The sequence below is a fragment of the Anser cygnoides genome, chromosome 4, assembly GCF_040182565.1.
Source record: "Anser cygnoides isolate HZ-2024a breed goose chromosome 4, Taihu_goose_T2T_genome, whole genome shotgun sequence".
Lineage (NCBI taxonomy): Eukaryota > Metazoa > Chordata > Aves > Anseriformes > Anatidae > Anser > Anser cygnoides.
This window is the reverse complement of record NC_089876.1, coordinates 25,083,848-25,099,017: the sequence shown is the minus strand read 5'-3', so window position 1 is coordinate 25,099,017 and position 15,170 is coordinate 25,083,848. Positions and strand designations below refer to the sequence as shown.

Below are 15,170 nucleotides of genomic sequence, written 5' to 3'. Positions count from 1 at the left end.
GCAGAAACACCACACGCATCCATGCTGCTACAGTAGGTGCTGCCTTCCAGAGTGTCAGACCCTGGGTGTTTGTGCTCCATGAAACAAGGTCTCGTACAGGCTTGTGGATCCTTCTGTTGCATTTCAGAACAATGAGAGGGTTTTGCATGCTTCTGCACCATCAAGATAAGAGTCCACATCCCTTTCACAAAGAACGTGCCAAGAATTCTTGGTTTGCTCACATTTCTCTTACCCTCCCTCTCTCCGTCATCTGTTAGAACAGACATAATCCTTCTCCTCTTTTTAGGGAGTCTCTACGAATCTGATCCATATCTTTCGAATACAATAGCGTAAATAAGAGACAGATGCACACAACAAGCAAGCATGAAGGACCACATGTCAATAAAACACCGTGCTATAAAGAGACAATATAATCCTTTGGGAAGGGTGAATGATTTTTGGCATGCAGTTGTACAGCATCTAGTTCAGTGGAGTCCTTTCCGAGAACATGCTACAGCAATGGAGATAAGTACTTAGATTCCAAACAAAAAATGCATTTGCATACAAGTTCAAATCCTTCCTGTGCCAGACCCAGAAATGTCCCCACTGAGTTTCAGCTTTAGGAACAATTAGATGCCTTGTAGAACTCAAAGTCACAGTGGGTGTCATCCAGAGGTCAAAACGTCGAGAGGAAAATGCCTGTAAACAACTCAGAGCGAGTGGAAAACAACTGAGAACCTCAGGTGAAAGGAGAGAGGCTGACATTGTAGAAAAATGTTCAAAGAGGGGCAAAAGGAAAAAGAAAAAAAAGAACCAAGAGAGGCTGAGGATTGTTCAGTGCCATTAGTGCACAGAAATTTAAATTTGATTTCAAGGAAAAAAGAGAAAATTGAGAGGTTCAAAGTACAAGGAATGAGAATGAGACATTAAGAAAGATGATCAAATGCTCTGCTGTATCCTGAAGCATCAACACTGAATTCTTCCCTTTCCTCACTTGCTATTCTTCCACTTCCACAAACACACCACTTTCCTTACAGGCCTGTGTCCCCAGTACATTTTCTGCTGTGTCTTCCTATGATCCCCAGGAGCAGGCTGCTACTACACTACAGTGAAGCTTGGGATACAAAGCTCAGCTCTTTGAACCTCAGCTTGGGCAGAAAACCAGCAGCTCCTCCTTCCTCCAGCTGCCAGATTCCAGGAGTTACGTCTGCTGAGAGCAAGGAGGAACCATGGCAGGTTGTATCTGCTCCTTCTCTCCTTCAGCCCTGTCCGGACAACAGACTGTCCAAGGAAAGAGGAGACCCAATCTCGTGCCAAAGACCCAAACACTTGCCCAGATGTGCTTCATTCCTGGAACACAAGCAAGTGGATCAAACATAGGGTTGCAAAAGGGGCTCTTGGCTAATATGGTGAGCATCTTCCAAATGCAAATGCAGGCAGTGCCATTTGTTGTTTGCTGCACTGCCAAACACAAGCTATTACTACGTATCACCAATACCAGCCTTGGACTCAGAACATGATTATGCTTGTATCCTACTGGTTTACGGATTCCTCATCAATTAGCACACTAGCTGAACCTGAAGGACTCATTTCTGACTGACAGTCCTTCTTATGCAAACACTGGTTCTTGACAGCTTCTGAGTGACCTAGGAAAAGGACATATGGCAGTGTACAAAGAGTGACTTATTTGCACATGATATATGTGCACATGGCTGTAGACCAGCTTAATTTATGTATAAGCAAGCTGTATAACGTAAGAGCTGTACTTTCAGCTACCACTACACTCCAAAGCCCAGACTGTAGACCAGCATCCACTAAACTACCCACTGTCAAGATTTCACCCCATGATTTACCGAATTCACATCTCAAGAAGTTTCCTCAGTCACAATAGAAACGTGGTGAGTATTTTCCTCAATAATCCAAAGGAAAACGTTTTAGATGGAAGGACATTTGGACACTTACCCTTTAGCCAAATCATTTTGATCATTTCTAAGAGCCTAGTCTGCAGGCATGGTAGTTAAAAAATCTGCTTTGCGGGCCATCCGCACAGAAGGAGATTTTTCATGAGGACTTGATATCTGATCACGGAAAGGCATGGCAGTGAGCCTATGCAACAGTCAGCTCTTTAGTTAAAGAACAGGAAATAACCAAACTGAACCACATCCAAAAATAAGTAACACAGGTAATAAGTGAATAACTACTGATACTCCACGCCAAAGTCAGTCAAATGGTGATTGCTGAACTATGCCTCCACGTTTTAACTGGTACATGTGTTAACAAGCACTTTATACTTTTATAGTTCCTGCCTTTAAAAATAAATGCATCATTTATTAACACAGCTAAAAACATTAACCACATAAAAACTGAGTCAGTAAACTAAAACATCCCATCGCCAACAAGTACGTATCTGAAACTTTTGCCTTAAGAAGGCATTTTTAATACGCATTTCTCTGTAGTTTTTATTAAAATGCAAGAAAGCATTAAGTGGGAAGTGACACGTAGTTTGTGAGTTTGTGTAGTAGTTCCCTTGGAGTTTGTTGTATGCTGTAACACAATACAACTGCTCAACACAAATGCAGTTAGCATCATACAGCTCTCCAATGCACAACTGCCACTTCACAAGCCTTTTCATACCAAGACCTTCACTAAAAGGCTAGCCATTGTGAGTGCTTAGCAGGCTGGATTTTTGTTAGAAGTGAAATCACAGTGGATTGAGGAAGCCCACGCTTCAGCCAATCCTAAAAATATGAAGCGTGCACAATTTCTCACACAGTTGGGCTAACCTGCCATAGCGCTGGGCTGCTGACATGACCTTAATGCCAGCTTGTTCCAGTCTTCGTAACTTTCTGATCTCTTCTGCATCTTTCCCCTCGGGTGCTGATGTTTCTTTTGCACTACACGAAGGAGACTGGTCTGTGGAGTTTCCTTCTCTTTGACTGAAACCTACTTGATTTTTAATAGGGCTTTCCTCAGGAGCCACGGAGCCCATTTTCTCCTTTTCACACAGTCCTGACGTTTCATTCTGTTCTTCTTCTATGGTTTCAGGTTTGCTATTGAATTATACAAGGTAGTTTAATGTATGTTGTGCCTGATACACAGACACTTATTTATTATAAGCAAATTTTGTTGATATCAAGACGTCAAAGGATATTCCGATGGATGGCGCAGGAGGATAATTATGCTCTTTAATGGAAGTTGCTCTGAGGCCACATCAGAGGTGAAGTATCAGTTGACAAAACCAGCACCCAGAAACATATATAGCCACAGTTATATAAACCATACTAACGTATAGGATACAACATATATATAAATTAATTAAAAAAGCAGGAAAAACATTACCTATTTTGATTAAATACAACAAATTGTTGCTTATAACTATCATTTGTCAGTGAGTAATTGTCTTGAGAACTGAGAGAGGTCATCCAGAGCATTGTTGTCCAGCCTTGGGTTGAGTCAACCACCGTGGTGGTTACAGTAACCAACATCTTGTCAAACACAAGCAGGACAATGCATTGTACGGTAAACAGTAATGACATCAAGACAATGAGTTCCTCATTGCTTTTCTACCATCTTCACTAATTGCTACAATTGATCAGTACTATCTCAGCAAGAGATTTATGACAGCAGAAGGCGCTCCATACATCTTCAGAAAAGAACAATAATCAGCTGTTTAAAGCATGGTCAGTGAGGAAGGGAGAAGTTAGACAGGCCGGTCTTACCTGAAAGGTCTGTCTCCTAGTGGTGAAGTCGCGGTGCTCCAGCTCTTCCGATACTCTTCTCGCTCAGCTTTCTTTTTCCGAAGGGGAGCAGGTACATAGAAAGTCTGATTACTCTTGTTCGGGAGGTACTGGTTAAAAGGCACAGCTGATTTAGGTTCACCGTGTGAGGTCCGCCTTGCCAACATATCATCTTTTTTCACATCTGGCATCTTTCTGTGTGGCAGGTCAGTTTCTGAGTCACTTCCTCTCCCTAGTGAGGAAGGAGAAAAAAGCCCTTCTTTTCATTTCCATCCAGGTTTTTTTAAATTATAAATCAGAGAAGACACCACGAAATTAAAAAAAAAAAAGAATGTGAGTACCAAGAAATGAATTCATTTTTACCTGTATTTATATTTAAAAATCAGAGACTGAAGGTAGTGACTGCAGTATCTACACAGACAGTAAACAGTTTTTCTATCAACCCTTATTTTGTACCCCTGACAAACTCATCTTCAGCCACAGGTCATGATGCAGGATATTCTGACAAACTCGGGGTCAGATTAAGCCAGATTTGTCACTCACATAGGACAGTCAGAGAGAGACACTTACTTGACTAACTGACTCCTAGTCATTTGTATGGGTATGTTTGACCTGGTTCACACTCCTGAACCTAGACTTACACTTCCGTATCACAAGCTCAAGAAAAAAAGGGCTTTATACTGCATTTTTGTCAGAACAGCATGAATCTGGATGTTTCTGCAGACACATATTAACTGTACTTCGAATGCACACAGCACCAGCTTTGGTCAAAATCTAAGAATATATATTCCTATATAGCATCAGCTGCTATAAACCATAAGACTCAGATGGTCTGTCTCCAGTCTCGCCAGCTGCGTGTCAGTCAGTCTCCAGTTCAGTGCAAAACAGACAAGGAAACTTCATCCTCAGATGGAAAGGGGCAATCTGCAGCATTTATGGGTTAGATCAGTACTGAAAAGACTGAAGCATCGTTGTTGAGAAAGAAATCAGGTGAGAGAGGAAAATCAAGAGTTGCAGAGAATAAGATGGGAGATGAACAGAGCTGAGCAGCTACTTTATTTTGTACAAATGAACTAAGCCTCCTGATATCTGCAACCCATTTAAAAATCGTGTTCACAAAAGCTTAGCAAAGACTATTCCAGCTTGCATATACAGTTGAAAATAAGACTCCCAAATGGTGGGATAAATACATGAAAGGGCATTTGCAGTGGAACTGCCCTCACAGCCATTTGGGAATACACTTCACAGACATTCACTAGATTCCCTGCACCATCATGAGCCTTTTTAAGTAATTCACAAAGAAGCCATATAAATAGTTCTCTCCCATCATCACAGGCCCTGGTTTGATGAGTGAAATACTCAACCAATTCTTCGATCAGCACTCAAAACTTCTCCCAGCTTTGGAGTGTTGTCTCTCTGGCGGTTGGCCTCTTTGCAACACTTGCATATGCAATAGCTGTTCTCCCTCCCTGGGGCGAGGGGGAAGCCACCCAGGTTGTGTCCTCTTGCTAATTCACTCTGCTAATAAATTACTAGCTAATTCACTGAGCTACCTCATGAAAAACTGAAAACAATGAAGTCATAAAAAATCACAAGTAGCTTTGTATAATTCAAAGTAGGGGGGAGGAAAAGAGGTCTAAATATGCTAGGAATGTTTTTTTGCAAAGAGCTTTTGAAGCAGATTGCATGATTCAATGTTTGCACGGAGAGAGATGAAGAGGGAAAGGGAACAGTAAGACAAGACAAGACGCAATGGAAAGGAGTTAGACAAAATTCACAATGTACTTTTTGCCGGTAAGATTTTGCTTGGACAATTTTGGTTAAGAGCATATGAAAACTAACAATGTGGTTGGTAACCTCAGTCTGTACCTAACAGAAAGTGAAGATGCGACCAAAAAATCACAAGTGTCTGAGGACAGCAGAGGTTTGAAGAGCTGTAACACCATTAAACTAAGCAGGGCCAGCTTAAAAGAAAGTGAAAAGATCCCTTCATGTTATTTGCTATCCTATTTGCTCTTGACTTTGTTCTGGTGTTTATTTTTGTACTGCAAGAAAACTAGTCTTGAACAAGCAGACAGAAATGCTGGAGCAGAGAACCACAGCAGCAGCAGAACTAAAGCAGATTCCTCTCCCTCATTACTTATGTGCCTACAAGCACATCCAAGCTGAGTACTTCAAAGAAAAACAGCTTATTTAATTATTCATATTTTACTCATAAAATTATTTTCAGCTCAAATTTGAAAAAGAAAAATCACTTGAATCACTTGAAGCCAGAGCACTGAATGGAAGATGCAGCTGTGTTCTACGTTTATAACATTAATTTTGTTCTTCTGCATTTCCAAGTAGAAGAAGAAACAGCCAGTTTCCACAACCCTTAACAAGCAGTTATATACTACAGACTTGCACACAACAGTGTGTCAGGGGGCCTACACGAGTTCATAAAAGGCACCACGCGCAACTGCCAGCCAAGCAAAGGATTTATGCATTCCCAAATACATTCATTAGTGGCTCTGTGCAGGTCAGACTGCAGTTCTACCGCTTTAAATGCACTGTTCTGCTCTATCACCGCTTTCGTTTGCTTTGTGCCAAGTGACAGGGCCCAGGTAGGACACCACAGCAGTCCCCGAACAGAGATATGGACTGCAGGTGGCATTAGTGAAGGTGGTATTACTCAATGCTTCTAACTGAACTTGTCGTCACTTTACAACCACTTACATGACCTCCATCCATGTTTTTTTTTCTAGGAGTACAAGGAATCATAATTTTATTCTGTATCCTATTCTTGGGTTTTTAAAGATCCTATCTGAGCTGAGAGAGAAGCAAAGCAAGCAAAACCTTTTCCTCCATCCAGCTTTGCATAGATAGTATTTCTATCAACAAGCACATGCAGCTGAGTGAAACCCCAGCCTCTTGGGGCCACAGAAATAGGTCAGGCAGAGAAGAGGTGAGCCAAGCTACACCTCAGCTGCAACTCTTGGAGGAGTCAGCTGTGAAGTTAAGGCAGCAGAAAGCAGGAAAAATGGCACGTATTAGAAAGGATTTGCAAGACAAGTCATACATGTGCAAACTACATCTGCGTGCACCCCCAGTCTGGATATGGTTAAAAACCAATTTTTAAGAACAAGCTTTCTATGCTTGCATCTTATTTTGTGTTTGTCATGGACTCAAGAATGTGACAAGATAGTATGTCTTAGCTGTGGCAAACAAGCAACCACAAAACCTTACTAAAATCTGCTAATACAGCAGAAGCTGATGGGAAGCAGCTACAGGACTGGTGTAACTGACTGCCCAGCAAACAGCCAGGGACCTTGGACGCTTCTTCAAGCAGCCAGGACAGAGCAACACATCTTGATTAGGACAGGTGAGATACGCCTATTTGCCAATGCCAGACTTTTGTCTCACTTGAAAAGGCAGAAACATGCTTTGTAACACGGAGACTGTCTTCAGATCAATGTCTTAGGGGGCATGGGGCTGTTCCAAGGAATCAGTCCCAGCACGTGGTTCTGGATGGTCGACCAGCATCAGTCCCAGTAAGACAAGCCACTCTAAACAGCCAGGCAGCAGCACAGCAGAGGTTAACTCTACTCTACCCGCAGCTCCTTTATAATTCATCTGTGATACCAGCTCTCCCTGCCAGCTTTCCAGTTTTAAGGAGTTCCCCATCACCTCAGGAAATCTCTCAGGCGTCCGGTTATGATTAGCACCAGTTTCCTTCATGCTGCCAAAAGCGGTACGAACATCTGGTTCCTACCAAAAAGTCTTTCTGCCCTTCCTTTTTTATTAAATAAATAACATTACTAAGGAGAAGTGATTCATGTGTGGAATATAACTTCATGATGAAGTTCAACTGACTCATTCATGCATCGTGAATGTAACCAAGCAGACGGAGCCTGAATCAAGCGTCCTTTTGTTCTGACCTGGAATCCTGCTCAAGACAGGTAACCTAAGTGTGTGCTCTACACCTGCCCCCTGGCAAATCCTTCCTCACGCAGCATGCTGTGTTTACAAGCCTCAGAAAGCCTGTGAAAGAAAGACAAGAAAAGCAGAGAAGCAGATCCCCTTCTGTAAGCCAAGAACTGCGTGTCCTGACTCAAAGGTGTACAAAGATGGACACGGCTCTGAATCTAGGAGCTATTCAGTTGCCCAATTTTCTAAATACCACGAAAACAAACATGGTACTTGGTGACATGTTTTATATCAGACTTGAAAACTCTGACAAGTATCAGATATTTCCATGTCATTTATCTGGCTAGGGTTTATCTCGGCAGCATTTTGTTCACTTCAGTATTTCCCCTCTTCCTACGCTTTTATTTCTTGCTCCAGCCTAGTTCAAAAGTTAAAATGAGTCTGCACAACATCCTCTTACACCGTAACCCAGAAAAGCACTATCCCAATCATAAAATTACACTGCAATGATGTAACTCATTTTCCAATGCTACGCTATCCTAACTGAGACAGATTTCAAGTAAGCTGTTGGCAAAGTCATCTAAACCTCAGGGAGCACAAATCAGCATTCACAGAGCAGCTCTCCCGCTGGATTAGAGTGATTCAGAGGCTGCGTCCAGCTTCCGAATGGCACATTTGCTCCAGCAACGCGTGTGCCTCACTGCGACCAGCACTTACCATCACTGCTTCCTCTGAGCACTACATCTGGAGACGGTGTCTGCTGCGAGCGGGAGCCAAAGGAGTCCAGGCTGTCGAAGGAATCATCTCTGCCGTGGCGCGGTGGGGAGAGGGAATCGCTGCGCTCGGAGTCCCAGCAGTCTATATAACCGCTGTCACGAATGCTGCGCTTTGGGCTCTCGATATCCTCTGTTTCCTACATGGGAGTACAGCAGGTAGCTCTTCATAAAGAAGCCACTGACATACCAATGAGATTCATTACACATCAGGTAACAAAGCGTCTTGCGAAGTGCTAAGAATCTCTTCCCCCCAGAAAGATCTCCTTGCTTTCTGCCCCTTCTCCCCTTCAAAACGAAAGTGCAAGCTTGCAATAAAACCCCGTTTTATGCTGATCAAGAGCGAGGCATGCTATTAGATTAGCACGATGAACTGAGAAAAAGTTGCAACAATCGAGTTAATAAAGTGATCAAAACCGAGAGAAACCTGAAACTTGACTTGTCGTCCACAGTCCATAGCACCGACAAAAGCACTAGCATTTTAACATCATGCCTGCATCAGGTTTAAGTCTGCTGCCTTCCGAAGGATTCCCCCCGCCCCTTGCCTATCTATTGTATCTGGCTGGGACACCAGCAGACAGCATTTGTTGTTGCTGCTTCAGCTCGGCAAAATAATGAAGCAGTGTGCCCCAGCCTCCCTCTACCTTGAAGAGAAATTCCTGTTATGAAAGAGGGATGTCTTTCTGAAGCAATCAGCAATGAAAAATATGCAAAACGCTTTTCCTGATGCCTCAGAAGAATTCAGTTGTGCTCTTTACTCTTTGCCAGCTCCTGGCTCTGGGGGATATGAAAGCACTTGTAGCTGACCCACATGTTCAGAGCAGTGAGAACAATGGTTGTCTTTGACAGCCCTGTGATTATAAATTCTTTCCAGTGCAAGCAGCACATACTAAAACACTGAAACTCCAGCAGAGGAAAAGGTCAATAGAAGCCATCCTCACCCTTGCATTATAATAAATCCCTTGTTTTAGAGAGTGTCTTAACATTAAGTACAATAGCACAGGCGGAGAAAAACAAAAATAACTACTTTCATTCAAAGATAAACCTGTTTTTTTTCTCCCCCGACAGTAAGTAAAGTCAGAAATGTGGGTGCCATTATCAGACTGACATTTTGTGACCCGAAGAGACTGGAATGTGTTTTTTTCCCCTCTCCTTCCAGCAGCACTTGAATATTAATTCCTAATTAAGAAGCACCCCCTGGTTACCACTAGCCGGAGCACAATGGCTACGTTCAGCTCAGCTCCCTCTGTCCCTGATGGCTGAGGTTTTACCCGTGACCGTGCTGCCAATGACGAGGTCCGTCCCGAACATCCCCGTGTGCCCTGGCAGGCCACCTCCGTAACAAAGCACGTTTGCTGGAGAAGCGACTGCGGGAGGAGAGCGCTGCGGCAGCACACAAAAGCCTCCACGGTGGAAGGCAGGGAGGCTCGAAGCGCGACGGAGACGTCAGACCCAACGTCCTGCAAACTTCTCGGGAAGAAGGCTTAATTAGCGCCACGCACTGTTACGCTGCCAAAACACCGCGTTAAGGACAGCAGTAAAGGTTCCCTAAGGCCACGCTGAACTGTGGTAACGTCAGTGAGCAACCTCGCTGCAAACTGAAGTGAAAGTATTTCTAAAAAGAAAATGTATCTATCAAAGTAGTAATTGAGTCCTACACCATTTCCCTCCCCATTCCTGCTTAGTGCATGAGCTGAATACTGACAGAAATGCCAGGGAACAAAGCTCTGTCTCCTTGAAATCTGCATGAGTTACACAGATCCAAGAACAAAACTAAAAATCCTATCAAAGCCCTGTTTGTGACACGATCCCAAATCCTTTTAAAATCCAAATTCCCTAAATCCCCTCATCTCTTCGTACCAACCAGCTATTCTCGATCCTCAGGCACACTTCCATTTTCCTAAATTACCGTATGTGAGTGACACAGAAACGCTCAGCGGCTACAGGACTTAAACTTGGGCAAGAAAAAGCCCCATCCTGTGTTTGCTATCTTTCAGAGTTTGAAAACAGTCCAATTGTGAACTAATGAGTTCTGCAGACCCTCCTTTCAAAGGCCTGTTTATGTTAATTCTGCGTGCAGCTCACCAGGAATTAGGAGGCAGGCACCAGGATGGTGTCCTAGACTTCTGCAAACACGCGCTTTACAGCCTTCCCCTTGGCAAACCACCCTCCCCGCCAAACACCGCCTCACAGACGGGTGCTTGTCCTGCTCTGCACAAACGTCATCTCCCAAACGTTATCAGTGGGAAAAAGAAAGTGGTTATCTGCAGGCCCGATAGCGCGCAACCAGCCTTTCATATTACCTAACTCAAAACACGGCACGTCGCTATGTGGTAGCAAAAGTGGGACTGCCAAATGTAAGATGCAGTTCCGCAGGAACTTCCCCCCGTTAAATATAATCAAAAAGCCATGGATGTTTTGTCGTTGGGAACTTCCAGTTTAAAAGTAAAGAGGAACGTGTATCCAAATAGTTAATAAAATTAAAAACAGAGTAGCAGGAATAAAATTAGAAATGAATAGCTCTTTCAGTATGAGAAGTAGAAAAAGATGAAGCCAAGACAACTTACATCTGAGCTGTCTTTTGATTTCCTTATTAAAAAAGAAGGGCTGGGAGGATTTATAGCAGAAGAACTAAAACAGGCTGAATTTATGGTGGATTTAATTATTAAATTCTGTGGAAAAAAACGCCAGTAGAGAATGTGATAAAGTGTCTTTTCATCACTCAAGCTCAGCTATAAAGAACATCAGAGCATTACACAGCATGATTAACATGTTCTATTTTATGGCCAAATCCTCTTCAAATTCAGTAACAGAGAAGGCCACAAGAGCCAAAGTGGAATACCACAGGGGTATGGAGTAGAGAGGTGAGCTCAAAATGAGCCACCAGTGGCCCTCGTATCAGCACCACCTGAGCAGACTTCAGGACTGCAAAGAGCTCTGTTTTTACATTAAAGGAGTATATAGCTTCCAGCTTTTATGGGATCTCTACTCCACTCCCCGTTCCAACATCTGCAACAAATCAAGCCCCAGACTCTTGCTTTTGTCTTCAACCTGCAGCGCTCGGCTCTGCCCGGCCAGGCGCTCCGCTGTCAGCTCCGCGGAGAACCCTGCCCTCTGGGGCCAGCCTTCTTCGTCCCACAAAAGGGCTCAAGGAGACCTCCAAAAGACTAATGGTTAGTTAGGTGCGTAGATATGACCTGGTGAAAAAGGAGCCTGATGCTGTGAGATTATACATTAAAAAAACTATGATGCCGTGTCGCACTAACATTATAAAAACCTGCACTTTGGCTATTTTTCTGCCTTAGCTCCGCTGTCCACCTTCATTTCACCTTTCAGATTACAGACTTTGGAGGGGGGACTGCTCCTCTTGCATTTTCTATTTGGAAACAACTCAAGTATTAACTTAATTTCTTTATTGCTTAGTCTTAGTCATATCACTCACGTGGCAAAGTCCTGAGTGATTAGTGCAGGCCTTGTCAAATGAAGAACAAAAATCTCTACAGAGAAGCGGGAAGTTCCCTTCTCTCCCCATTTCCGTTTGTTTTTTCCACCGAAACTGGGCTCACGAACAGTGATTTTATCAATCTAATTAGGGTTCTCTTGTCACACTAGGATGTAGGAACTGCTATCAGTCAGCCAAATATTTCTTCCTGTCTAGTGGCAGCTCATTGCTGGCCCTCTGAGACCCCCGACTGAAGAGCTGCAGCTGGTACAGACGTAGCAACACACAGCTTGAGGAGAGTAATGTGCAAAGAGGTTTTGTCCCCAAACCTACTGCCCGTGGTGACTCGGCAGGTACATGAGATGGGGAAGGAGTGGCAGGCATGAAGCTGTTTGGGAGCTGCAGACCATATCTCATGTCATTTCACGAGCTGTATGTCCAATATACACAATACTGGGTGCTTCCATCTTCTTACGTGCCCGCTCCTTGCTGCTGTCACCCCCAGTAAATGCATGCTCGGATACCAACACTAACCACTACTGAGGTTAAGTGTCCCGGGTTGCAACCATGCTCCAGCACTCAACCACAAATCCCCAAACCACTCTACAGCAGTGGCAACTTTTCCTTTCCAACACAGTTCGGCTCCTCAGAAACCGCCGTGCCCTTTGTGAAATATCATCTCTTCCTTCTACCCTTCGGCTTTATTTAGATACTTTGGTTTCATGCTTTATGTTGCAACTCAAAAAAAAAAAGATGCCCATAAGAATGAATGGTTTAAAGAAATCTGCTCCCGTAAGTCCTGCCAGCTTACTTTCGACTCTTAGCTCCTCTAGCTTGAAACTCTGTGTCATAAATGAAAATAATTCAAACCAAAAACTAAGGAAATGAAGACGACAGAGACACATGACAATTCTAAAGCCCTGCTTCACATCAAGTGCTGCATCATTAATATCACCACCAACCTAGCTGCCAAAAAAAGTCATGTTTATGGCATGGTAGAGTCAGACACATTTTCGAAGGAGGCAGGGGTTTGCTAAGTAATTTGTACTCCCGCCCACCATCTCTCATATTTAGCACTGAACAGGTTATTCATGGGAGTAACAGTTTCAACTAAATTCCCAGTCCCAAAACGTAACAAAACAATACCTTTCTCATTTGTGCCAGCAAACCTTCAAACTCCTTCAGGTTCAGGGTTGATCCGCTATATGACGTGCAGCTGTTTGCCGCTTTCCCTAGCCAATAAATGGTGACTAATACCTGCAGAAGTTAATAAGAATTAATTGAAGCCATCCTCACAGTTACTTAGCTTAATTTACTTCCCTTAAGCATTCCTCGTTTATTCTAAACCACAGAGCAGCACAAGACTTTGTTATAAACCTCCATTGAAAGTGCAGTGTCTGTCAATGGCTAAGCATAAATACATCAGGCAACTATGAAGATTTAATCATGTAACTTAACACATTACATTCCTGGTATTACTTTTATAAAAAATGGAACTGTCATGTCTGCCTGGAAAGCAAACACCAGAATTAAATCTGAATAGAAACACTAGGCAAGAAATTTGAAATAGACCAGAAGACACTTGTAAGTATACCTATTTGTAAATAAAATAACAACAACAAAAAAACACAACTAAAGAGTACTAGTGGTCATTAATTAAAACAGTGCTGACTAATGGAATAAATACAATGTCTGAAATGTGTTTCTGCCTATTTCAAGGAAAGAAAAGGTAGTTCCATTTTTAATCACCTTAATATAGTTTATCAATTGATACAGGAACTTTGCAGGATCGCTTTATTCCCAGCGATCTGTTAGCTTAAAAAAATGCTCAGCCCAAGATTAATCAAAAGCCACAAGCATCAGATTGTTTCCATTACACTCAACTGGAAAGAGTTAGTGGTTGCATTCAAGTTCTGACGATGTCTATCCGTAATTCCAAAGTCAATTCAAAAGTAGCACAGAAGAAAAGCCAGGAATTGCACTTGCAAATGTTTATATACCCTCTCACTCCTTTAGGTAGCAAAGAAATCTGATCTGACCTAGCTGGGTCTGCAGTTGTTTTAGGGAAGGAGAAATTAAGATGCTCAGGATGGTCACATCCAACACCTCCAAAAGCACCGATATTGAGGTCACACAAGGAAAGCAAACAGTCCTTCTCTAGATCCATGTGTCTCCACTTATCTGGCTGCAATACCTTTAAAAGGTACCTGTGCAGCAGCAATTTGGACCGGAAACTGATCACCAAATGAAGTTCAATTCTGTGCTTTGCACCGGTTAAAAATATCGAAGCACCACCTCAGAACTTAGGGCATTTTCTCATGTAGTGCTCATTACTTCTGCCCATTCCGTGACATAGCAAAGTATTTAACTGCAGAACAAGCAGGAAATATTTTGATGTGGAAAAGATGTGCAAACAATAATAAATGATAATTGCCTTTAATAGCTGCCATTAATCATCTTATAAAGTTAAATAAACAGAAGTACATTATTTTATGTACTGATGGGACAGGCCCATGTAGTGTATACTATAAAACGAATTAAAGAAATAGGGCTACAAGAAAACCCATGGGGGTGGTGGGGACAGGCATCTCTGCCAGGCCTTTCCCTAAAACGTGCACCCAAAGTCCTTCAGTACTTCCTCCTCAGTCACATATACTAGACTCCTGATAATCTTTTCTCAACCAACTTTCTCTACCATCTCTCTCCTTCCTACCAGTGTGATATCCAAAGTCACACACGGCACCCCAGCTGAGGCCCTGCCAGAAAATACTGCGTGTGGCATGCAGATTGTCTGTTTAAAAACACAACCGTGGCGTGTAATATAAATGATATACATGCCATTAAAATAATTGAATAAAGTTTTTAATACAGTTCAAAAATTTTTTTCCTCATTTTTAAAATTATATCCAAATTGATACTACCGTGCTGAGGAAAACAAGGTGGTTTTGTCAATAGTCATTTTTTTGTCTTGAAAAAAATAAGTATCTGAACAATTTTCCTTCACCCATCACTACTCAACACAGAACAACAAATTTATGTAAAAATCCCTTACAGTACATGTTCTCGAGTTAAGTGGAAACACTTGTGAATCTAGCACTCGTAGCAACGAGGAAGCTGTCCAATTCATTTAGCCATTCAGTTCTTTGAAGAAGGTTGTGGTATTTTTATTTACTTCTGCTAGCATTTGGTCACTTTCTATCTTCTGCCTTTCTTTATCCATGGCTTTTTTTTTTTTTCCCCAAATAATGTCACATTTGCAAGCAATTCCGATTGGCTGCAAGCCGAGATTGCAGTATTGTGCACCTGGAAAGTATACATTGCCTGCAAACACAC

General features: G+C 42.6%; 1 protein-coding gene across 18 annotated transcripts in view; it reads right to left on the bottom strand.

The window, feature by feature from the left end:
- Positions 1–15,170, bottom strand: part of LIMCH1 (LIM and calponin homology domains 1) — a 177,423-nt gene that overhangs the window by 51,445 nt on the left and 110,808 nt on the right. For 12 of the 18 annotated variants that reach the window (XM_066995787.1, XM_066995794.1, XM_066995797.1 and 9 more), the window contains 4 exons: positions 12,984–13,094; positions 8,340–8,535; positions 3,699–3,975; positions 2,763–3,029 (listed from right to left, as the gene is read on the bottom strand). In XM_066995787.1, the coding sequence (XP_066851888.1) occupies positions 2,763–3,029; positions 3,699–3,975; positions 8,340–8,535; positions 12,984–13,094 (851 nt within the window). Of the gene's footprint in view, positions 1–2,762; positions 3,030–3,698; positions 3,976–8,339; positions 8,536–8,822; positions 9,024–12,983; positions 13,095–15,170 lie in introns of those variants that run through there. The other 6 variants (XM_066995788.1, XM_066995803.1, XM_066995790.1 and 3 more) reach the window with 5 other exon arrangements.